The sequence below is a fragment of the Mya arenaria genome, chromosome 11 (assembly GCF_026914265.1).
Source record: "Mya arenaria isolate MELC-2E11 chromosome 11, ASM2691426v1".
NCBI classification, from domain to species: Eukaryota; Metazoa; Mollusca; class Bivalvia; order Myida; family Myidae; genus Mya; species Mya arenaria.
Genome location: NC_069132.1, coordinates 36,037,608 through 36,059,630, shown reverse-complemented (window position 1 = coordinate 36,059,630; position 22,023 = coordinate 36,037,608). Strand labels below are relative to the sequence as shown.

Genomic DNA, 22,023 nt, shown 5'->3' with positions numbered 1-22,023 from the left:
TTGGGGCTACAACTTCAATGAAAAATGACAAAATTTAATTAAATCAAAAATGCATTAAAAACTAATAGCTATTCAAACACTTTGAACATTTTTTTACCCTGGCAAGTTTGTTGTTTATTCATGTAAGTGCAGAGTAAATTAATTGGTTTTATTGTTATCATTGCAAGTATAATTTAGTGTGTGTAATGTGCTTATAAAAGTCCCAAAACTCACATAGAATCATCGGGCCTACAAGTTTTTAAGGCCCTAGCCACGCCCCTGCTGTGCATTTGTTGAACAACTAAAAAAGTTATAATGATATGTCCAGGTGATGTTATAACTATTCCAGTGGTATATTGCCTCCCAATATAAACTATTTGTTTTACGTCTGCTTAAAGAAACCCCCCAAATTGGGGTATTTTTAGCGTTGAAAAACAGATGTGTTCAATACAAAGCAACTTATCTATCAATAACCAAAGACAAGTGAAAATAATATGTATACGAAGGAATCTCCTTTTACTTTCGTATGATACCTAAATCGTGATTATCAGTTGAGTGGTTCAGAAAATATTTGAAATAAAGTAGAGACCTATGTTCGTTATACATTTTCACTTCTTAAGATCAATTATAATATGTAAGAAAATCCCCACATAATTTCAAGTTAAATTTTGCGTTAAACTTAACATGTAACATGTTGTGCAAAAGAAAATATAGATTGTGTATACATAACAAATATAACTATAAAATGTCCATAATGTTTAAAAATCCGCAAAAGCTGTAGTGTCCGGAACACTTAATTTACACATCCAGATTCAACACTTTAAACAAATTCATAATGGGAAAATTATTGGGGTTGAAGAACCACATTGCATATTCATTTCGCTCAAATAGTGATAAAGTCACAATTCTGATGCAAAACATTGATGTAATGGCCGTGACACTGAAGAGACTGTGACATAGCCAACTTTTTCCCCATTACTTCTAACTATTGTTACTACTTCTAACTTAAACTTTTGTTTTGATATTCAAGGTCTTGATGGAGCAGATAACAAGAAGATAACAAACGTTCTGATACAAACACTATTCAATTGTCTATCATTTTGTTTATACAAACTACAGTGTCTGAAATAAGAAAGTTTTCACTTGTTGTTTTTTTCGTAAAAAGATATATTCCAGAGTTGATGGTTTTAAAAAAGTGGAGTACTAAAATAATGCTTATCATTTTTATTTGGGATAATAGAAAAGTGAAATATCACGGACTCTGCAAATGGTAATTGCCAAAGAACCTGTAGTGCCAGATAAAACCACCTGAGATTATGAAAATGAGAATAGTGTGCACAACTTCGGAAAACAAATTCATACAATTGGAAAAAAAATCATTTTTAACCATTTCAACACAGATGCTCAAAATACTTGGAAAATAGCGAAAGTATGAAACAACAGTGAGTGTTCATTGACAGGAAAGGTGCAACACTCTCAACATCCACGTCCTTTGAGATATTTTTTTTCGTTCCGCAAGCGACAGAACTGATAATATTTTCAACAAAAACGTAGCTGACGTTTTTAACATTTTCGTGTGAAAAAATACATAAAACTATAATAAAATCATGCTTTTGAAGTAAACTATTAAGTTTCATATCCCATATTATAGCAGGCATAAAATGATTTAAATTATGTGTTGAAACACTGAGGTTTTCGAAATTCCACTCATTTTAGTCTGTTTCACTGATAAAAGAACGTATGCAATCTTACATACTGCTGGGAAGAAAAACGCATTCGAAAGTCCTCGGCCATTTTTCTCGAAAACAACCTCGGATGTATGCCGGTACATCAGTAGAAGTAGTTCGTGTTTTCTTTAATTATATTATAACTTAAATGTAGTGTTTTAGCTTGTATTTATTGATATCAGTTTAAACTGATTGCTAGTGAAGAGTATTATTGCAAACATAATTGAGATTCCCAAGAGTTAAATCATTAAGTTTAACTGCTACGCGATCTACTTGCAGCAGATTTAAAGATACTGATTTCTGAGTATATAAACCGTCCATATATCTCCGAGGTTGTTTTCGAGAAAAATGGCCGAGGAGTTCCGAATGAGAAAAATGATGCTTTAATATACGGTAAAACGTCATTTGGTCAAAACTTCGTGCGATTTTCCAATTAAAAGTAGATTAGTTACTGATTTAATTGAATCCTATGTATAAAATAAACTTTGAAGAACAAGAAAAGTTTTTTTTCAGTGTAAGATGTACTATATTGCACCGAGTGACCACCAAGTGTTATGTATACCTTTGAATTTCACAAACAAATTATCCTTTATCTAAAGTTTGTCATTTTTATAACCAAATGAAATGTTAAACAGTATTTGTCAATCAAATTGACAGATTTGCAGTTTTACAATACTTGTAGATGTACCGAATTTCACGGACACTAGTAACTTGTTTTTGGATATGCATTTTTCACACGGTATTAAATCAGATTCTGATCACTGAGATACTTGTTCAGATTATTATATTTCTTTATTTTTTTTATTTCTTTTAAAATTAACATATATTTCCTTGTTGATGTCGATGTTTAGCATGCGTTGTGGTGGTAATGTGTCCTTTGACAATGGATTGTAAGCCTTCACGTAGAATGATTTAGCTATCTCTATAATCCTTACGATACAATCTTCAAGTTTCAAGTTTTTATTTACATCTTTGGCATATAATATGCATGAGATGATGACATAGAAATAAGTTTGAAACGGTTTTAAACAAAACAGAGAAACAAATATCAGTAACTACATAATATAAAACACAGTGAACAGAATGTATGCAGCACTAAAGTTGAGATCAAATTGAAAAATAATGTTTACAACAAAATATAATAATATCAGATTATGACTGTGATTGTGAAAATTAGCGAAACAATGTTTTAAATAAAACTTTTAAGGTCAGCTTTAGAGTCCTAGTAATCTATGATAAATGTGTTGTTAAATATATAACAACACATTTATATTATATATATATATATATATAAAATAAATAAAGCTTAAACTATGAATTTTTTTCAATAAATCTACAATCTGAATGCTAGCGTTTATGTTTGAATTCTGCATGTTTCGTCGTATGGTAACCGTTTTTAACCGCTGGTAACGTTTCCATCTCTTATATGTTCCTTTGCATGACTTTTTGCATTGATCATTTGTAACATTCCTATTACTTTCATTCACTGTGGAGTGAGTCTTTTTTATTATTTTCATTCACAGTCGAGTAAGTCTTTCTCCGGTAAGCCTTTACGTAAAAGTTGAGAAACAATCCTGCTATAATGGTCGTAAATCCTTGAATAAAGGCGACGTATTTCCATGGGTAGGCGCATTCGCGAAATAGATACTGGGAGTTATGGATGGTCACTATGAAGAACTGTGCCTGAAATATACGAACAATTTAATACCAAAAACAGATTGGCTATCAAAATACACAAAAAAATCAACCCATTTTAAACCGCTTTGTTACAAATTCTGCATTATGCAAATAGTGTGCACGATGAACGAAGAATAAACAAATCATTTACCAACTGAAACTTGGTAACGTATTTCTTCCACCAAATGTATTTCTGGTAATCCGGACCAAGAGCAGAAATGCCGTAGTATAAATACATAACAACATGTACACAGCAGTTCACAAAACCATGAAAAGTGCCGAATCCACCTGCAAATAAATAAAACATAAGTTCGAAGAGATTCTACAGAAGAAGAAAATACATACAATATAATTCTCTGATTGATCGAAATGGTGTTAAGCAACACATATGTGTTATATTGTCAACGGAAGAAGTCAGATGGAAATCAGATACTATAAGTATCTATCATGTGTTTCCGGAACGGGTAGAAAAATCCGACCCGAGGGCACGCGCGTAAGCCGGTAACGAGGCGTGCCGAGTTACCTGTCACGCAGCGTGCCCGAGGGTCGTTTATTTTCGATCTGGACCGTAAAAACATGATTGATATTTGTTCTTGCATACCTAAAATTATGAATTTGTGGAAAAATTGACGTCGAAAACGCACTTCTGTACATTTCATCAAACAGCGCGTGCGACGTTTTGTACTAACGTCATAAAGCGCAGTAATTTTAAATCACTATCGACGTCAAATAGTTCTATTAAAAATCGCGCTTTTACGATTATTTATTTTCAATTTTAAGAAAAAGTATTGTATACTTATATTTTTGATTCCGCTTTATAGAAATTGCAATATATACTTTTCATAAACCATACAATAAAAGAAATAAGAAGTGGCGCGTTGTTGCGCGTGACTCATCTTACATGGGGGTGTAAGATGAGTTTTTCCAGCACCGGTCACATGACCGGAAACACACGTCCGGTATGCAAGAAGAGAACGCTGTCACTAGCTACACCCCTTATGATGATTTCTCACGCTTTTTCCAATTGGTTTGATACGCATTTACCCATCGATAGACTGAGACAAATTTACTTTAAAATTGTCCATTCGGATGTCAATTTTTCAAAGTTGTTTCAAAACGTCAGACCCCATCGTAGATGATAGTATCACTCAGGGGTGATACACACTACATTTTATTACAGATACTGTTTTCTCCCACCTCTGATCACGATAATCTAACCAAGCTAGAAATTCTTATCTTGCCCTTGTTGAAGACTGTCGTCTGTAGCATCATGGAAACCTTGTCTTGAGGCAATATTTAGAACGCTAATTAATTATTTCTCGCTTCAAATATCACCAGAAAACAGTTTTTACGCACCTTTCAAGAAATAACGCTTCACTCTTCTTAGAACTATTTAAAGACCGATTTGACTATTAACATAATCTGAATCACTGCACGTATATCCATGACAACCACGAATTATTGCATATCCATACGCAATTATTTTCACTAAGCACAAAAGAGTTGCAGCAAAATATACATTTTTACTTAATTTTGTTTAACTGAGGTGGGAGAAAAAGCATCTACCATAGCCGCTCGTGTAAGATAGTTCATCCCGACTCTCGCGCAGGGTGTTTTGCGGAAAACTCCCTACGCTCGGGTCGGAATGAACCTATCTTACACAAGCGGCCATGGAAGATACTTATATTCTCCATCATCTCTGACCGATACTGCCACCTCATTTCAACATAAACGAATGAAGAAACAATAGCGAAATATTTATCTAGTACATTATGAAGCTCACCAGGAACGGCCTTGACTCCCCACCACCAAAATACTGGCAGACATCCATGGTGAAACACGTGCAGGAATGTCACCTGATTTGTCTTCTTACGCAAGATGAAAAACACCTGCAAATATGTAAGAATATGAAATCATGTATCCAAAGGCAATGACGTATTAAAACTTAAAAGGAAAATGGTTTCGTGAAATACAGATAATGAAAACACAAACGATGATGATGATGATGATGATGATGATGATGATGATGATGATGATGACGACGATGATGATGATGAAAACATCGGAATAATAGTGTATCATAATTCGTTTACCGTGTCCAAAAGTTCTATAAATTTTGCAATAAAGAACAGCCAAACAGCACCCGCCATCTGCAATAATGAATGTCATTGTGTTTATTTTGAGGGAAAAGCTTTGTTATTGGTAAAAATGGCTATAATTTTTTTAAAAACAATCTGAACATATATGCACTTGAAATAGGCATCGAAAAGGGTGCCGTGTCGGGCATGTAGGTATTATTCATAAGAAATACACACCATCGACTTAATAAAACATACCCGTATAGCTTTTGGACTGTTTGAGTAGTCGACGCCTTGGTTACAGCTTAGAGAATAGTCAAATAACCACCCAGACACGAGGAACTGAAGGGAAAGAACCATGTCACTTTAATGTAATTTTATACTTTAAACCGTGTTAAGTTTGTTCGAGTCTCATCCATGTATATCAATATGTATACATGGCCTAAGCACATTGTAAAATAAGTACATGACCATTATCTAAGAACTTTAGGAGACTAGACACAGAATGTGTGAATATTTAACAAAAACTATCAGAAATAGCACGAAGCTTTCGTGGCTTTTGAAGATTATAAGATAGGTTATTTTACGTTTAATTTTAGTTGGAATTAAAAGCACATTGGAAACAAAAGGGTCATGATGGCCCCCAAACGCTCACCTAAGCAAAAGGCCACAACTCTGTGATAAAGCATTAATAAAAATGTTGCAATTTAAACATATCTTTACTGATGACGATGCCTTGTTTCAAATTTGTAAAGGGTGATGCTACGAAGCTAGTTGTAAAGTTTCATTGAATTTGGCATGGTAGTTTCAGAGATTTTTTTTAAAGCAAAACAGTAAAGCAACATTTTGTTGTTGTTGTTGATCAATCTCTATGCCTTGTTGTTTCTTTGTAGACGGTCATGCAATGAAGCTTCCTGTAAAGTTTCAGTGAATTTTGCCGGATAGTTTCAGAGGTGATGTTTTTGTAAAGAGAACAGGAAGTTGGCCAAATTGTTTTTGTTGTTGATAAATCGCGACCCCTTGTTGTATTTTTGTAGAAGGTTACCCAAGGAAGCTTCCTGTAAGTTTCATTGAATTATGAGTGGTAGTTTTAGAGGAGAGGTGTTTTTTAATCAAAACAGGAAGATGGCCATTTTGTTGTTGTTGTTGTTGTTGTTGTTGTTGTTGATGATCAATTGTGGCCCCTTTGTTGTATTTTAGTAGAGGATCACCTAAGGAAGCTTTCTGTAAAGTTTCATTGAATTTGGAGTGGTAGTTTCAGAGGAGATGTTTTTTTTAAAGCAAAACAGGAAGTTAGACAATTTGTTGTTTTTGCCGTTGTTGTTATTATTGAGCAATCGTGACCCCTTGTTGCATTTTTGTAGAGGGTCACCCAAGGAAGCTTTCTGTAAAGTTTCATCGACTTTGGAGTGGTAGTTTCAGAGGAGATGTTTTTTTTTAAAGCAAAACAGGAAGCCGGCCATTTTGTTGTTGTTGTTAATAAATCGTGACCCCTTGTTGCATTTTTGTAGAGGGTTACCCAAGGAAGCCTCTAGTCAAGTTACATTGAATTTGGTCAGGTAGTTTCAGAGGAGATGTTTTTAAGCAATTGTTGACGGACGGACGGACGTCCGGACGGAAGGACAGACTGAATGACTGACTGACAGACGGTCGGACGACGGACAAAGACCGATCACAATAGCTCACCTTGAGCACTTCGTGCTCTGGTGAGCTAAAAACGTAGTAACTTGATGTAAACTGTACTTTTGGTCAATGATTTAACATAGAAGTAATCAGCAAGCAAATACCTTCCAAACCATGCAAAAAATATTTGGCTTGACTATTTCACATTAAAATTAATGTAGAAATCAGTGAACTAGGTTTTATCATGGGTCAGATTACTAAAAGTCTGTATGATGCGTACCTCGTGAACAGTGTAGGAACACAAAGCAACCATGAAGAAGTTGTAGAAGACTATAATGGATTGAAGCTTGAACGGTTTCCTTGTGGCCATCCATCTTGGACCCAAAGCGACAAACAGCAGGTACGCGATCACTAACAGTAGGGGCTCAACCGGCCTGCTCATAAGGGGCCAATCACGCACCCTTGGGTCTGAAAGGAAAGTTTTGAGAACAGGTCTGACACTAAGACTTTGAAAACAATTCCTCCTTTTGTTTTACCAGGTTTATTTACCTGGTTTTGTTGGTTCTCGAAATATCCATTAGAATGTTCATGAAGGGCATCATAGGCGCGGCTGAAGGGCTTTATTGAATGTTATTTTTTATTAATTGATGTTCACATGAGGGTACTGAAGAGTTGAATAACTAACGGTAAAGCTGTTGTAAAATTTAACATAGCAAACTAATTTTGTAAACATTCCGAATGTGTATTTATTGATGTTTAAACGGTAAAGCTGTTGTAAAGTTGTAACATAGCAAACTAATTTTGTAAACATTCCGAATGTGTATTTATTGATGTTTAAACGGTAAAGCTGTTGTAAAATTGTAACATAGCAAACTAATTTTGTAAACATTCCGAATGTGTATTTATTGATGTTTAAACGGTAAAGCTGTTGTGAAATTGTAACATAGCAAACTAATTTTGTAAATATTCCGAATGTGTATTTATTGATGTTTAAACGGTAAAGCTGTTGTGAAGTTGTTTATACTTAGCCCTTTTATTGAATACCTTTAACTTTCAAATAAACATAGATTTTGTAAATTGCAATTAAAGCGCGCGTGTCGTTGTTTACTGACGCCAAGGCGCGTGAAAGTAAAGAAATCTCTGTCGTTGTCATAGAGTTATCAGTATTTTATAATTATATTATTTGTTTAAATAATCAATTGTTTAATTTTAAATTCCTGAAAAATCATCAATTAAATTGCATCAAGTTAGACATTAAAGTACTTAAAATTGGCACGTTGTTACATGTGACTTATTGTTGTTTTTTCAAGCAGGATTGGAATAGTATAAATATATATAGTATATTTCCAGTGCGATGTCAACTGTGTCATTTTCATTGAGCAACTGACCTCAATATCGCAAAAATACTAGAGCCAAATCTTAATCTCAACCTCGCATACACAAGGACGTCAAAAGTATTTAAGACATTGCTGTTAATTCACTGCAGTGTTGAAGTATCCATCGCATGATGTTTGACCTTTTTGAGCCTTGAAAATGCATCTACAAAATCACATTCTTACCAATATCACTGCATACATAATCATAAAAATCCTTAATTTGTGCTATAACACTCATTATTAAAGTAACTATAAAAGCTGCATCACATTCCCATCTGTATACGTGATTAAGTCTTGTACAACGAGTTGTCACAAGCGTTGGCGTTTTCATACATACAAAACCATACGAGCTTAATTAAAAATATTAATTGATAAAAATACAATTATTGAATCGACTGAGGGCGATGCCCAAGGCTGATGATATCGCTTCATCACCATTTTGACCGAAACTGTAATTATTTTATAATTAATAACAATGATAAGAATATTTGATGGGAATCTAACAGTTTTAGAAGAAATTACTATGTATATATTTTTTTAATAAACATTGAAAATTAAATTAAAAATTCAGCTGAATTCATGCACCAGGCTCAACAGCAATGTAGCTCAATATGTGTGAAAAACAATTTTTCTCCCACCTCAGATAAATAGATCCATAAATTTTACCATCCTAGAAATACTTATCTTGCCCACGGGCGAAGATAAAATGCCCGTATGGAACTACTTTTAATGGTCACCACATTGTAATTAACTCCCTTGTTGAAGACTGTCGTCTGTAGCGTCTGTTTGAAGCGCATCATGGAAACCTTGTCTTGTGGCAATATTTAGTACGCTAGTTAATTATTTCTCGCTTCAAATGTCACCAGAAAACAGTTTCCACGCACCTTTCAAGAAATAATGCTTCACTCTTCTTACAACTATTTAAAGACCGATCAGACAATTTACATACTCTGAATCACTGCGCGAATATCCATGACAACCACGAATTATCGCATATCCATACGCAATTATTATACGCAATTATTTTCACTAAGCACAAAAGAGTTCCAGCAAAAAATTCATTTTTACTTAATTTTGTTTTACTGAGGTGGGAGAAAAAGCATCTACCATAGCCGCTCGTGTAAGACAGGTTCATCCCGACCCTCGCGCAGGGTGTTTTGCGGAAACTCGGTAAACCTCGTTTCCGCAAAACACCCTTCGCTCGGGTCGGAATGAACCTATCTTACACTCTCGGCCATGGAAGATACTTATTATCTATCACAGTATAGTAATGACACCATAATTTGGTTAACGTCTCAAATCAATGAAAATCATGTCAAGACGTGACACTTAATTAGCGCTAAAACATCCAGTAAAATACGATGATATATTTCATACATATAGGTCAAACAATGAAAAATATTGGTGAATGATATAGAGGAAATAAAATACGATCCTTCACTGAATTCAACAATTGTTCTCTTTATTTCATGCATTTATCATGTTTTATCAATATATGTCCCCGCTGGAGTTGATTTTGTTTGACGACAGTCCCTTTTTGTGGCCACTTTGGGAAGGGAAGCAACTGCGGCCTAACCGCTATGTCAAGGTTACCTCCTTTTCATGCGATTAGTCTGTCCACGCAAAAAGTGTTTCACGCTTTATGGAAATGGTTGTTGGAATTGAAATTGTTTTTAGATAAAACCTTACTACCATCAATGAAACCTATCATTTTTAACATTTATTGAGCACAAAACAAGTATCTAATCAAAATCATTTCGGAAATAAAAAAAATACAATTACGCGTAAAATTACAATTAAATGAAACTTGGGCATGTGGCATTTTTTGTACATTGAAGAAAAATTTCAACAGATTTAAATTAACAAAGATGGACTGATAAAAGTGTGTATGCGTAAAGGAAACGGAAGTTTGTGTTTAGTGTTTTTCGTAGTGTATACAGTATCTATCTAGTCACTGTCGCTCTCAGACTCTTGAACTTACGGTATTCTTTCGGGGTGAATTGATTTTCAGTGCAGCCGAGACAGCGAATAAGTTTCATATTTATTAAAGTTGAGCGTCATGTAACCGTTAAATTTTGGGTTTACGAACACCCCAGAGGAATGGCGAGGATGTGCCAGAATATGCTTTTGAGAAGGATGGAGCGCAGACTTTGAAAGTTTTCTCGACAAGATGCCGGAAAACACCATGGCCCAGTAAGGCTAGTTGGTTTTCAATTTGCTTAAATTATTCAGGTTTTTATGGCCGATGATCTGAACTATTTGATAAGGCGGGAGTATTTCATCGTTCAGCTTTTGGACATGCCTTTTCTGCGCATTATTTATAAAAAGAAATATGAATTGTTGAAGCAATGAAGATAAACAATTGAAGGGAATTGGTCAAATTCAAAATGCTTGTGTATACATGTACGCGCTTAGAGTTTGTAGGTAGAATCGACTCTAAAACTAGCACATGTGGCCAAGTTAATATTTAACTGACACCTACAAAGCGGGTTAATTGCAACAGTACGTTTCATGAAATAGTTTATACATAAATAGGTGAGTTTGTTCTTTTTTAATTAATATTCAATCGCTAAAATGTTTGTTTTATTAAAACTAATGCATAATTTGATTTTGACAATTCTATACCATTCGGCAAATGTGTCTATTACTGCATTACGGACGACAACAAACATGTACTCTACTTGTTACATACATATATATTTTTTTAGTCAAGGGAAGCAAATCTTATAAAAGATTAAATAGAATAGTCCCGAGTTGTTTGTACAGAGTGAAATGATCAAATGTTATCATTTCACTTTAGCCAGAGTGAAATGATCAAGTTATCATTCACCAATATTTTTCATTTTTTCATCGATATTCATGAAATAAAACTTGATCATTTCACTTTTGGTTGAATGAAATGATAACATTGATCATTTCACTGCAGACAACTCGGGACTTTTTGTCATCTTTTATGTAAGATTTGCACTCCTTGACATTAAGTACATGTATGTCACAAGTTGAATATACGTGGTTGTTGTCGTCTGTATTGAAGACCATCGAAGAAATATCGGATAAAGAGTCGGAGAGCGACATTGAATAGATAATAACTACGAAAAACACTGAACACAGACTTCCGATGATTTAACGCATACACACTAGTATAAGTCCATAATTGTTTGTTAAAATCTATTGAAATTGTTCATGAATATATAGAAACATGTCACACGTTCCAGATGGTTTACCTTATCTAAGGTTTCGTTGATGGTCTAAGGGTTTTATCTATTATAAATTTCAATTCCAAAAGCTACTACTATTTCCATAAAGTAGAAAACGTTTTTTAGTGGACGAACTGCTCGCGCGAATAGGAGTAACCTTGACAAATCGGTGATGCCGCAGTTGCTTCCTTTCGCAAAGAGGCCGCGGAAATGGACTGTCGTCAAACAAAATTTGCTCCAGCGAGAAAATATATTGAAAAAACACGATAAAGGCATGAAATAAAAAGAAATAAAAAGAAAATTTGTTGAATTCAATGTGAGATCGTATTTTATTCACTCGTGGTAACAGAAAAATTATATTTTGTAATACCCTCTATAATATATTATAGGAAATATACATTTTTTCGAAGATGTTCAGATGGTTTTGACTTGCGTCAAGTACGCATATGTGTTGTCTCATGGTCACAAGATATTTAAATAGGGCATTTGATGAAAAACATACAACTTCTAACGTCGGTTTGTATTGCACTGAACTTCATTTGTATCATTTTTTAAACATTTTGAAACACAAAAATTCCGTGAACACCTTGTACAACCCTCAAAAATGAATAATAATAATGCATGGCATTATGTCTGATACATTCTGGGACAATATTTTTTGATAAGAAAAACTACAAATGACAGCAGCTATTGTTCATTGACAGAAACGATGCTACTCTTCACCGTCCACATACTTTGGGATATACCATATCGTTTAGTGTATATTTCCAACAAGAATGTAGCTGATGTATTTAATATTTATTGTCGTGAAAAAATTAAATATGAATATAACAAAATCATGAATAATAATGTTTAAATATGAAATATGATAGCAGGTACAAACAGTTATATAATGCGCTGTGATAATGATACTGTTCTCTTTATTATTAAAGCGTATTAGGTCCATATTAACTTTAAAAATGTCAGTGCTATGAATGAATTCAATTGAGGGTACGTTGACACTTGATTTCATTGTTTTTGGTGGTTTATCGAAACATAACTATGGTTTATATCCTGATAAACTCACAGTTGGAAACACCGGGGGGGGGGGGGGGGACAATAAAGCCGAAATTCTGGTATGACGTTTTGATTTTGCGCGAATTAAAGTTACAAATCTATTAAGTAACATAGTTTAAGGAATGTTTGGCAAGGCAATGCCCTGCTGTGCCAATTGAAGTGATGTCACAGTAGGGGCCAATTTCCTGTTTATTCGTTTATTGGCTCAGGGCCATTAAGGGTCCATTTCAATCATAAAACCTCTAAAACTGCTCAGCAGGATATTCAGATCCCAGATCTGATAAGACAATTAGGCAATTAGATTAAGATCAATACACGGAGGTTGTACAAACACACGTTTTTTGTTTTGTTTTTTGTTGTTGTTGTTGATGATTTTTTCGGGGGGGGGGGATCACGTATAGAAGAATAAATAAAACTAGGACTTCAGTTTACACCTTGATGTTCAAATAAAACGTTAAATTTTTAACCCAATTGGCAGGTTGTCAGTTTCAAAATATGTATAGACGTACAAATCGTATTGATTTTGTTAGTCACGAGAATCTTGAATTTTCGATATGTATTTCTCTATCGAGTTTCTGAACATAAATTTGATAAGGTGATCATATTTTTTTTACTTAAATCACTTTTAAAACAAACCCTTTTTCTTATGTTTTGTGTCGCTGTGTGCATGCTGGTAAGGAATCCGTTTGCAAAATACCTGTTTGCATGCACATGCGCAGAATTATAACTTTTGTAGCAACCGCTTGGAACAACGCAATTCTTGTTAAACATAGCGGACCTTTACGGTAATCCTTCACGTAGAAGATTTCCTAGCGATATCCTCAGACCTTACGATATTATCTTTTATAATACACATGTCATATTATGTTACATAAGTTCTAAGTAAATCCACACTCTTAATCCAAGTGTTTATGTCTGTGTTCAGCGTGTGTCGTCGTATAGTAACCATTTATAATGTTTTCGTTGCTAATGAGTCCGTTAGCATGCGTGTATGCATCACCGTTACTATAATGACCGTTTGACACATTCCTGTTCTTTTCACTCACAGCGGAGTGAGTCTTTCTCCGGTAAGCCTTTACGTAAAAGTTGAGAAACAATCCTGCTATAATGGTCGTAAATCCTTGAATAAAGGCGACGTATTTCCATGGGTAGGCGCATTCGCGAAATAGATACTGGGAGTTATGGATGGTCACTATGAAGAACTGTGCCTGAAATATACGAACACTTTAATACCAAAAACAGATTGGCTATCAAATAACACAAAAAATCAACCCATTTTAAACCGCTTTGTTACAAATACTGCATTATGCAAATAGTGTGCACGATGAACGAAGAATAAACAAATCATTTACCAACTGAAACTTGGTAACGTATTTCTTCCACCAAATGTATTTCTGGTAATCCGGACCAAGAGCAGAAATGCCGTAGTATAAATACATAACAACATGTACACAGCAGTTCACAAAACCATGAAAAGTGCCGAATCCACCTGCAAATAAATAAAACATAAGTTCGAAGAGATTCTACAGAAGAAGAAAATACATACAATATAATTCTCTGTTTGATCGAAATGGTGTTAAGCAACACATATGTATTATATTGTCAACGAAAGAAGTCAGATGGAAATCAGATACTATAAGTATCTATCATTTGTTTCCGGAACGGGTAGAAAAATCCGACCCGAGGGCACGCGCGTAAGCCGGTAACGAGGCGTGCCGAGTTACCTGTCACGCAGCGTGCCCGAGGGTCGTTTATTTTCGATCCGGACCGTAAAAACATGATTGATATTTTTTCTTGCATACCTAAAATTATGAATTTGTGGAAAAATTGACGTCGAAAACGCACTTCTGTACATTTCACCAAACAGCGCGTGCGACGTTGTGTACTAACGTCATAAAGCGCAGTAATTTTAAATCACTATCGACGTCAAATAGTTCTATTAAAAATCGCGCTTTTACGATTATTTATTTTCAATTTTAAGAAAAAGTATTGTATACTTATATTTTTGATTCCGCTTTATAGAATTTGCAATATATACTTTTCATAAACCATACAATAAAAGAAATAAGAAGTGGCGCGTTGTTGCGCGTGACTCATCTTACATGGGGGTGTAAGATGAGTTTTTCCAGCACCGGTCACATGACCGGAAACACACGTCCGGTATGCAAGAAGAGAACGCTGTCACTAGCTACGCCCCTTATGATGATTTCTCACGCTTTTTCCAATTGGTTTGATACGCATTTACCCATCGCTAGACTGAGATAAATTTACTTTAAAATTGTCCATTCGGATGTCAATTTTTCAAAGTTGTTTCAAAACGTCAGACCCCATCGTAGATGATAGTATCACTCTGGGGTGATACTCAATACATTTTATTACAGATACTGTTTTCTCCCACCTCAGATAAGTAGATACGGGCGAAGATAAAATGCCCGTATGGAACTCCTTTTAATGGTCACCACATTGTAATTACCTCCCTTGTTGAAGACTGTCGTCTGTAGCATCATGGAAACCTTGTCTTGAGGCAATATTTAGAACGCTAATTAATTATTTCTCGCTTTAAATATCACCATAAAACAGTTTTCACGCACCTTTCAAGAAATAATGCTTCACTCTTCTTAGAACTATTTAAAGACCGATTTGACTATTAACATAATCTGAATCACTGCACGTATATCCATGACAACCACGAATTATTGCATATCCATACGCAATTATTTTCACTAAGCGCAAAAGAGTTCCAGCAAAACATACATTTTTACTTAATTTTGTTTAACTGAGGTGGGAGAAAAAGCATCTACCATAGCCGCTCGTGTAAGATAGTTCATCCCGACCCTCGCGCAGGGTGTTTTGCGGAAACTCGGTAAACCTCATTTCCGCAAAACTCCCTACGCTCGGGTCGGAATGAACCTATCTTACACGAGCGGCCATGGAAGATACTTATATTCTCCATCATCTCTGACCGATACTGCCACCTCATTTCAACATAAAAGAATCAAGAAACAATAGCGAAATATTTATCTAGTACATTATGAAGCTCACCAGGAACGGCCTTGACTCCCCACCACCAAAATACTGGCAGACATCCATGGTGAAACACGTGCAGGAATGTCACCTGATTCGTCTTCTTACGCAAGATGAAAAACACCTGCAAATATGTAAGAATATGAAATCATGTATCCAAAGGCAATGACGTATTAAAACTTAAAAGGAAAATGGTTTCGTGAAATACAGATAATGAAAACACAAACGATGATGATGATGATGATGATGATGATGATGATGATGATGATGACGACGACGACGACGACGACGACGACGACGACGACGACGATGACGATGACGATGATGATGATGATGATGATGAAAACATCGGAATAATAGTGTATCATAATTCGTTTACCGTGTCCAAAAGTTCTATAAATTTTGCAATAAAGAACAGCCAAACAGCACCCGCCATCTGCAATAATGAATGTCATTGTGTTTATTTTGAGGGGAAAGCTTTGTTATTGGTAAAGAATGGCTATAATTTAAAAAAACAAAAACAATCTGAACATATATGCACTTTAAATAGGCATCGAAAAGGGTGCCGTATCGGGCATGTAGGTATTATTCATAAGAAATACACACCATCGACTTAATAAAACATACCCGTATAGCTTTTGGACTGTTTGAGTAGTCGACGCCTTGGTTACAGCTTAGAGAATAGTCAAATAACCACCCAGACACGAGGAACTGAAGGGAAAGAACCATGTCACTTTAATGTAATTTTATACTTTAAACCGTGTTAAGTTTGTTCGAGTCTCATCCATGTATATCAATATGTATACATACGCCTAAGCACATTGTAAAATAACTACATGACCATTCTCTAAGAACTTTAGGAGACTAGACACAGAATGTGTGAATATTTAGCAAAAACTATCAGAAAAAAACAACACGAAGCTTTCGTGGCTTTTGAAGATTATAAGATAGGTTATTTTACGTTCTATTTTAGTTGGAATTAAAAGCATATTAGAAACAAGAGGGTCATGATGGCCCCAAAACGCTCACCTAAGTCGGCCATTTTGTTGTTGTTGTTGATGATCAATCTCTATGCCTTGTTGTTTTTTTTGAAGAGGGTCATGCAATGAAGCTTCCTGTAAAGTTTCAGTTAATTTTGCCGGGTAGTTTCAGAGGTGATGTTTTTGTAAAGAAAACAGGAAGTTGGCCAAATTGTTTTTGTTGTTGATAAATCGCGACCCCTTGTTGTATTTTTGTAGAAGGTTACCCAAGGAAGCTTCCTGTAAGTTTCATTGAATTATGAGTGGTAGTTTTAGAGGAGATAGTTTTTTTAAACAAAACAGGAAGATGGCCATTTTGTTGTTGGTGTTGTTGTTGTTGTTGTTGTTGATGATCAATTATGGCCCCTTTGTTGTATTTTAGTAGAGGGTCACCTAAGGAAGCTTTCTGTAAAGTTTCATTGAATTTGGAGTGGTAGTTTCAGAGGAGATGTTTTTTAAAGCAAAACAAGAAGTCAGCCATTTTGTTGTTTTTGCCGTTGTTGTTATTGTTGAGCAATCGTGACCCCTTGTTGCATTTTTGTAGAGGGTCACCCAAGGAAGCTTCCTTTAAAGTTTCATCGACTTTGGAGTGTTAGTTCCAGAGGAGATGTTTTTTTAAAAGCAAAACAGGAAGTCAGCCATATTGTTGTTCTTTCTCTTGTTGTTGTTGTTGTTGTTGTTGTTGTTGTTGTTGAATAATCGTGTCCCCTTGTTGTATTATTGTGGATGGTTACCCAAGGAAGCTTTCTGTAAAGTTTCATTGAACTTGGAGTGGTAGTTTCAGAAGAGATACTTTTTAAAGCAAAACAGGAAGTCGGCCATTTTGTTGTTGTCGTTAATAAATCGTGACCCCTTGTTGTATTTTTGTAGAGGGTTACCCAAGGAAGCCTCCTGTCAAGTTTCATTGAATTTGGTCAGGTAGTTTCAGAGGAGATGTTTTTAAGCAATTGTTGACGGACGGACGGACGTCCGGACGGACGGACGGACGGACAGACTGAATGACTGACTGACTGACGGACGGACGGACGACGGACAAAGACCGATCACAATAGCTCACCTTGAGCACTTCGTGCTCTGGTGAGCTAAAAACGTAGTAACTTGATGTGAACTGTACTTTTGGTCAATGATTTAACATAAAAGTAATCAGCAAGCAAATACCTTCCAAACCATGCAAACAATATTTGGCTTTACAATTTCACATTAAAATTAATGTAGAAATCAGTGAACTAGGTTTTATCATGGGTCAGATTACTAAAAGTCTGCATGATGCGTACCTCATGAACAGTGTAGGAACACAAAGCAACCATGAAGAAGTTGTAGAAGACTATAACGGATTGAAGCTTGAACGGTTTCCTTGTGGCCATCCATCTTGGACCCAAAGCGACAAACAGCAGGTACGCGATCACTAACAGTAGGGGCTCAATCGGCCTGCTCATAAGGGGCCAATCCCGAACCCGTTGGTCTGAAACGTAAATGTTGAGAAAGCATTGGAGCATTTGATATTCGTTCCTTTTGTTTTGCTAAGTTTCATTCTTTGGTTTTGATAAATCCCTTCATTTTCAGTAGTAGGAAAAATACTACAATTGAAATTAACATTTTGACAAAGCACACTGGCCAAAACCGTTAACCATGGTCCCTTTTCAAATAAAGATTCCATCTCATTTCCAATACAGTCGAACCCCCTTGGCTCGAACTCTCTTGGCTCGAATTCCTCGTTGGCTCGAACTGGATTAAAAGGGCGGATTTCTTTAACTGAAGGTAATCATTCCCGCTTCGCTCGAATTCTTCGAGGCTCGACGTATTTTCGCCGGTCCCTGTGAGTTCGAGCCAACGAGCTTCGACTGTACATCAAATTTGGTGGCCATAAAACAAAATATTACCCATTATTCAAATTCAGTCTTTGTTATTGCTGAGCATTTCTTTTTTGAATAATTTGAAGCTCTATTAATTTTAAAGTAAATTGTTAAACGTTTTCAGCTACATGCGGTTTCGATACAGTATTACGGTATTTACCACGCTTTTTAAAGTGACACTCTTATTCAAAATCAATACATACACATTTATAGCAAACATACATTTTGTCTGGTTAAAGACATTGTCATAGGCTAGTTACACTAAATAATGAATTTTAATGAAAATTATATGAAAATAGTTCCAAGTTTCTATTTTAACGCCATTCGCATATTTTTTATGTGTGCGGTATTTCATTGAGTGTATGAATACATTTAATGTAAACCAGTAAACCTCGAACAAAATATAAAGCAGATTTAGATGAACATAATCACTGCTAGGCGTGTCACCAAATAAATGCGTTGGTGAAAGTTTTGATACATCCCTCCCCCGTACACACTTACTCATACGCGAATGAGTTGCCAACCAAGTGTCACGGTATCTATGCTACCAAATACTGTGACCATATATATATAGACTTACACTATATACCACATATTTACGAATGTTCAATAAACGTTTTTCGTTTATTGACCATATCGGACTATTTATATATTGAGTCGTATGACAAGTTGATATTGATTATAATTATACCTCACTTCTATAGAACATATAGTAAAAACGCCAGGGCAATATTTTCGACTATCACCCCGCACTATAACCCTCTGCCGCACTGTCACCCTCTGACGTAATGAAATTGAAAATACGCTACAAATACGCCGCCATGTTGGATTTGTATGTGAAAAATTATGATTAATTTGGCAGCAAGATTCGCAGTTGTCAGTGAAAATGGTATTTTTAGTCTTTAAAATACTACAGTTTTTGTTCGGTACAATAAAATAGATATTGACTGCCTTGGGAGTGACAGTGCATATTGTCAACCTTCGGAAAACACTGTCAACCTCGGCTTCGCCTCGGTCGACAGTAGTAGTGGTGGTGGTAGTAGTAGTAGTAGTAGTAGTAGTAGTAGTAGTAGTAGTAGTAGCACTAGCAGTAGTTGTAGTATTAGTTGTTGTTGTTTTATTATTATTATTATTATTATTATTATTATTATTATTATTATTATTATTATTATTATATAGTTATTATTATAAAGTTATTACTATTTTATAGTTATTATGTGCTCTTGATGGCCCTCTCTCTTCCAGGAAGTAATGTCAAACATGTTTATATGATATATGACGAGTTTTATTTTTTCGGTTTCATATATTCAATTTATAGTCATTTTTTTCGAAGTAGTCTTCCCTATTTAAGCGATTTAAACCGGCTGTCTTTTTAAGCAGAGCATTGTCCTTCACTGCATACCCTCCCGTTAAGTGACGTCATAATTGTTACATGAAAATAAACTGACAAAACATTAGATTGCAGATTTTTATGCATTTTTAAGCCGTTTTTAGCCATGAAACAATAATTTTGGAACGGAAATAGGAAAATCTATCTTTTGTCGGCAGTCTTTTATCACTGGTTTACAAATATTTACGCAAAAATATGTTCATTCCAAGACAAAAAAATAAAAATAAAAATGTCAAAAAAGGTAAATCTGTGAGAGTGTAGCTTTAAAATATAGAAGGTTTATAATGACTGTACATCCCGCGATTACAGGGCTGACTTTTTACTTCTTATTTTAATTTCATACCAACATGTGGCACATAATTAATATCGACGCCTTTAAGCACTGAAAGGCATGAATCAGCTTTATGAAGCAGCTGAGGAAATTGCAACCGCTTGTATGAACGTGTATAAATGAATTATGTTATCATGTAGTAACATTGTTGAGACAGGCGTTGTAACTACAGCGTAGCATACCTTATCACTGAAGTATCAACTGTATCATTTTCATAGAGCAACTGGTATTTAGAAGTAGTATTGGATACGTACATCACACTTTAAAATGCACTCTTACTCCCAAAAAAGATTTACAACGATTAATATAATTGTTTTAATATACCAAAAAAGCATGAATGAATGTCGAAAAACAATGTTCTTTATTAAGGATACCGAGTTTAATATGAAAGAAAGATGCAAAAACACGGTATTTCTACCCTATGAGACGATAGTAGATCGCAGTAAATCTTTTAGCATTCACCAATCATTTAATATTTTTGCGTTTTCAGCTATTAAAAACACGGTTACAATCTTGTTATCAGTAATTAATATTTTCCATAAATGCACTATTAAGTAAGTATTTCAAAGTTAATCACTCAAAAATTATGTTTGTTATACATGTGTATGTATTGATTTTGAATAAGAGTGTCACTTTAAATTAAGTATTTATGCATAATGAGGTCAAAATATAGCGAAAACATTGTACTTAGTTGACTTAAGTGTGTAAGTATGTGATCGTGCGATGTTTGACATTCTGACCCTTAATGAGCTACTTATACCATAGGCGTTTTCAACTATAGCAACCACGTTATGTATTCATATGATGTATCTTTATGTTTAAACATTACCTATATTTATGTATTGTCCAACGTCAAGGTACTAAGTGACAGGCCGGGTCGAACGCGTATGGATGAAGGGAAAACGTAACACAAGCTTTGAATGAAAATGGGGCATTTATTAATGCCATAAAAGTGTTTTTACGAAATATCGAAAAATAAAACATAAGAGTCAATAGCATGTGTACATTACCTTTATAAATATGCCTTGTAAGACATTAAGCAAACACTAGCGCAAAAATAATATTCTTACCTATATCACTGCATAAATAATTGTAAAAATCCTGGACTTGTGCTATAACACTCATTTTAAAAGTAACGCTATTAGTGTTATCCTGTATTTATATATCCGGTATGCGCGATTAAGTAGTGTTCACCAACTAAATGATGACATGAGGGTCGACGAAATTGTCTGCGTGTTTATACATACACTATAACCTGACAACACATCCACAAGGAGATCAGTTGGTCATTATTCATATCTTAAACCTTTATGAATGGTACTATTTAACATTAGCTTAGTGCACCATCGGGCTAGCCAGAGAACTCTGTATTCCATATTCTACAGTAACTATTATTTGGACCTTGGAGAACCAATATTTTTCAGCATACCAACACTATAACAATCAAAAACCAATACAATCCACATTATTACATAAACAGGATTAGATTGTTATACACATTTATACAATTTCGGATTAAGCCATTACAAAGGAATGGTACATAATTGAGAATTAACCAGGATGGTAATACTAATTTAAGTTTCTCTTCTGGATTTTATTGACAAGGTATGTATGGACACTCAGGAAATAGTTATAAATGTAATATTATATTAAAAAGGATTAATCTAATTTCATAATCAGTTGTCCGTTTATT

At 34.9% G+C, this 22,023-nt stretch overlaps 2 protein-coding genes across 2 annotated transcripts; both read right to left on the bottom strand.

Annotated features, from left to right (window-relative positions):
• Positions 1 to 3,185: 3,185 nt before the first annotated feature.
• On the bottom strand, positions 3,186 to 8,698 carry LOC128208500 (elongation of very long chain fatty acids protein 7-like). The gene is made up of 7 exons (XM_052912062.1): positions 8,644 to 8,698; positions 7,365 to 7,552; positions 5,720 to 5,803; positions 5,477 to 5,533; positions 5,167 to 5,272; positions 3,535 to 3,671; positions 3,186 to 3,389 (listed from the first exon to the last, which is right to left on the bottom strand). Exons 1-7 carry the CDS (start codon positions 8,696 to 8,698, stop codon positions 3,186 to 3,188), a joined length of 831 nt encoding a protein of 276 aa, XP_052768022.1.
• A 3,420-nt stretch (positions 8,699 to 12,118) lies between these two features.
• On the bottom strand, positions 12,119 to 21,584 carry LOC128209048 (elongation of very long chain fatty acids protein 7-like). The gene is made up of 7 exons (XM_052912867.1): positions 21,401 to 21,584; positions 18,031 to 18,218; positions 16,365 to 16,448; positions 16,117 to 16,173; positions 15,756 to 15,861; positions 14,066 to 14,202; positions 12,119 to 13,921 (listed from the first exon to the last, which is right to left on the bottom strand). The coding sequence occupies exons 1-7, from the start codon at positions 21,453 to 21,455 to the stop codon at positions 13,610 to 13,612; spliced, it is 939 nt and encodes a 312-aa protein (XP_052768827.1). The 5' UTR covers positions 21,456 to 21,584; the 3' UTR covers positions 12,119 to 13,609.
• Positions 21,585 to 22,023: the final 439 nt, after the last annotated feature.

What these genes read in the sequence shown, in the direction of transcription:
- LOC128208500 (XM_052912062.1), bottom strand. Translation starts at nt 8,698, where the DNA reads ATGAGTGTTATAGCACAAATTAAGGATTTTTATGATTATGTATGCAGT. An exon ending in ACAGTCCAAAAGCTATACGG is followed by an intron (nt 5,534 to 5,719) that starts GTATGTTTTATT and finishes TCATTATTGCAG; the next exon opens with ATGGCGGGTGCTGTTTGGCT. An exon ending in GGGAGTCAAGGCCGTTCCTG is followed by an intron (nt 3,672 to 5,166) that starts GTGAGCTTCATA and finishes ATTTATTTGCAG; the next exon opens with GTGGATTCGGCACTTTTCAT.
- LOC128209048 (XM_052912867.1), bottom strand. Translation starts at nt 21,455, where the DNA reads ATGAGTGTTATAGCACAAGTCCAGGATTTTTACAATTATTTATGCAGT. An exon ending in ACAGTCCAAAAGCTATACGG is followed by an intron (nt 16,174 to 16,364) that starts GTATGTTTTATT and finishes TCATTATTGCAG; the next exon opens with ATGGCGGGTGCTGTTTGGCT. An exon ending in GGGAGTCAAGGCCGTTCCTG is followed by an intron (nt 14,203 to 15,755) that starts GTGAGCTTCATA and finishes ATTTATTTGCAG; the next exon opens with GTGGATTCGGCACTTTTCAT.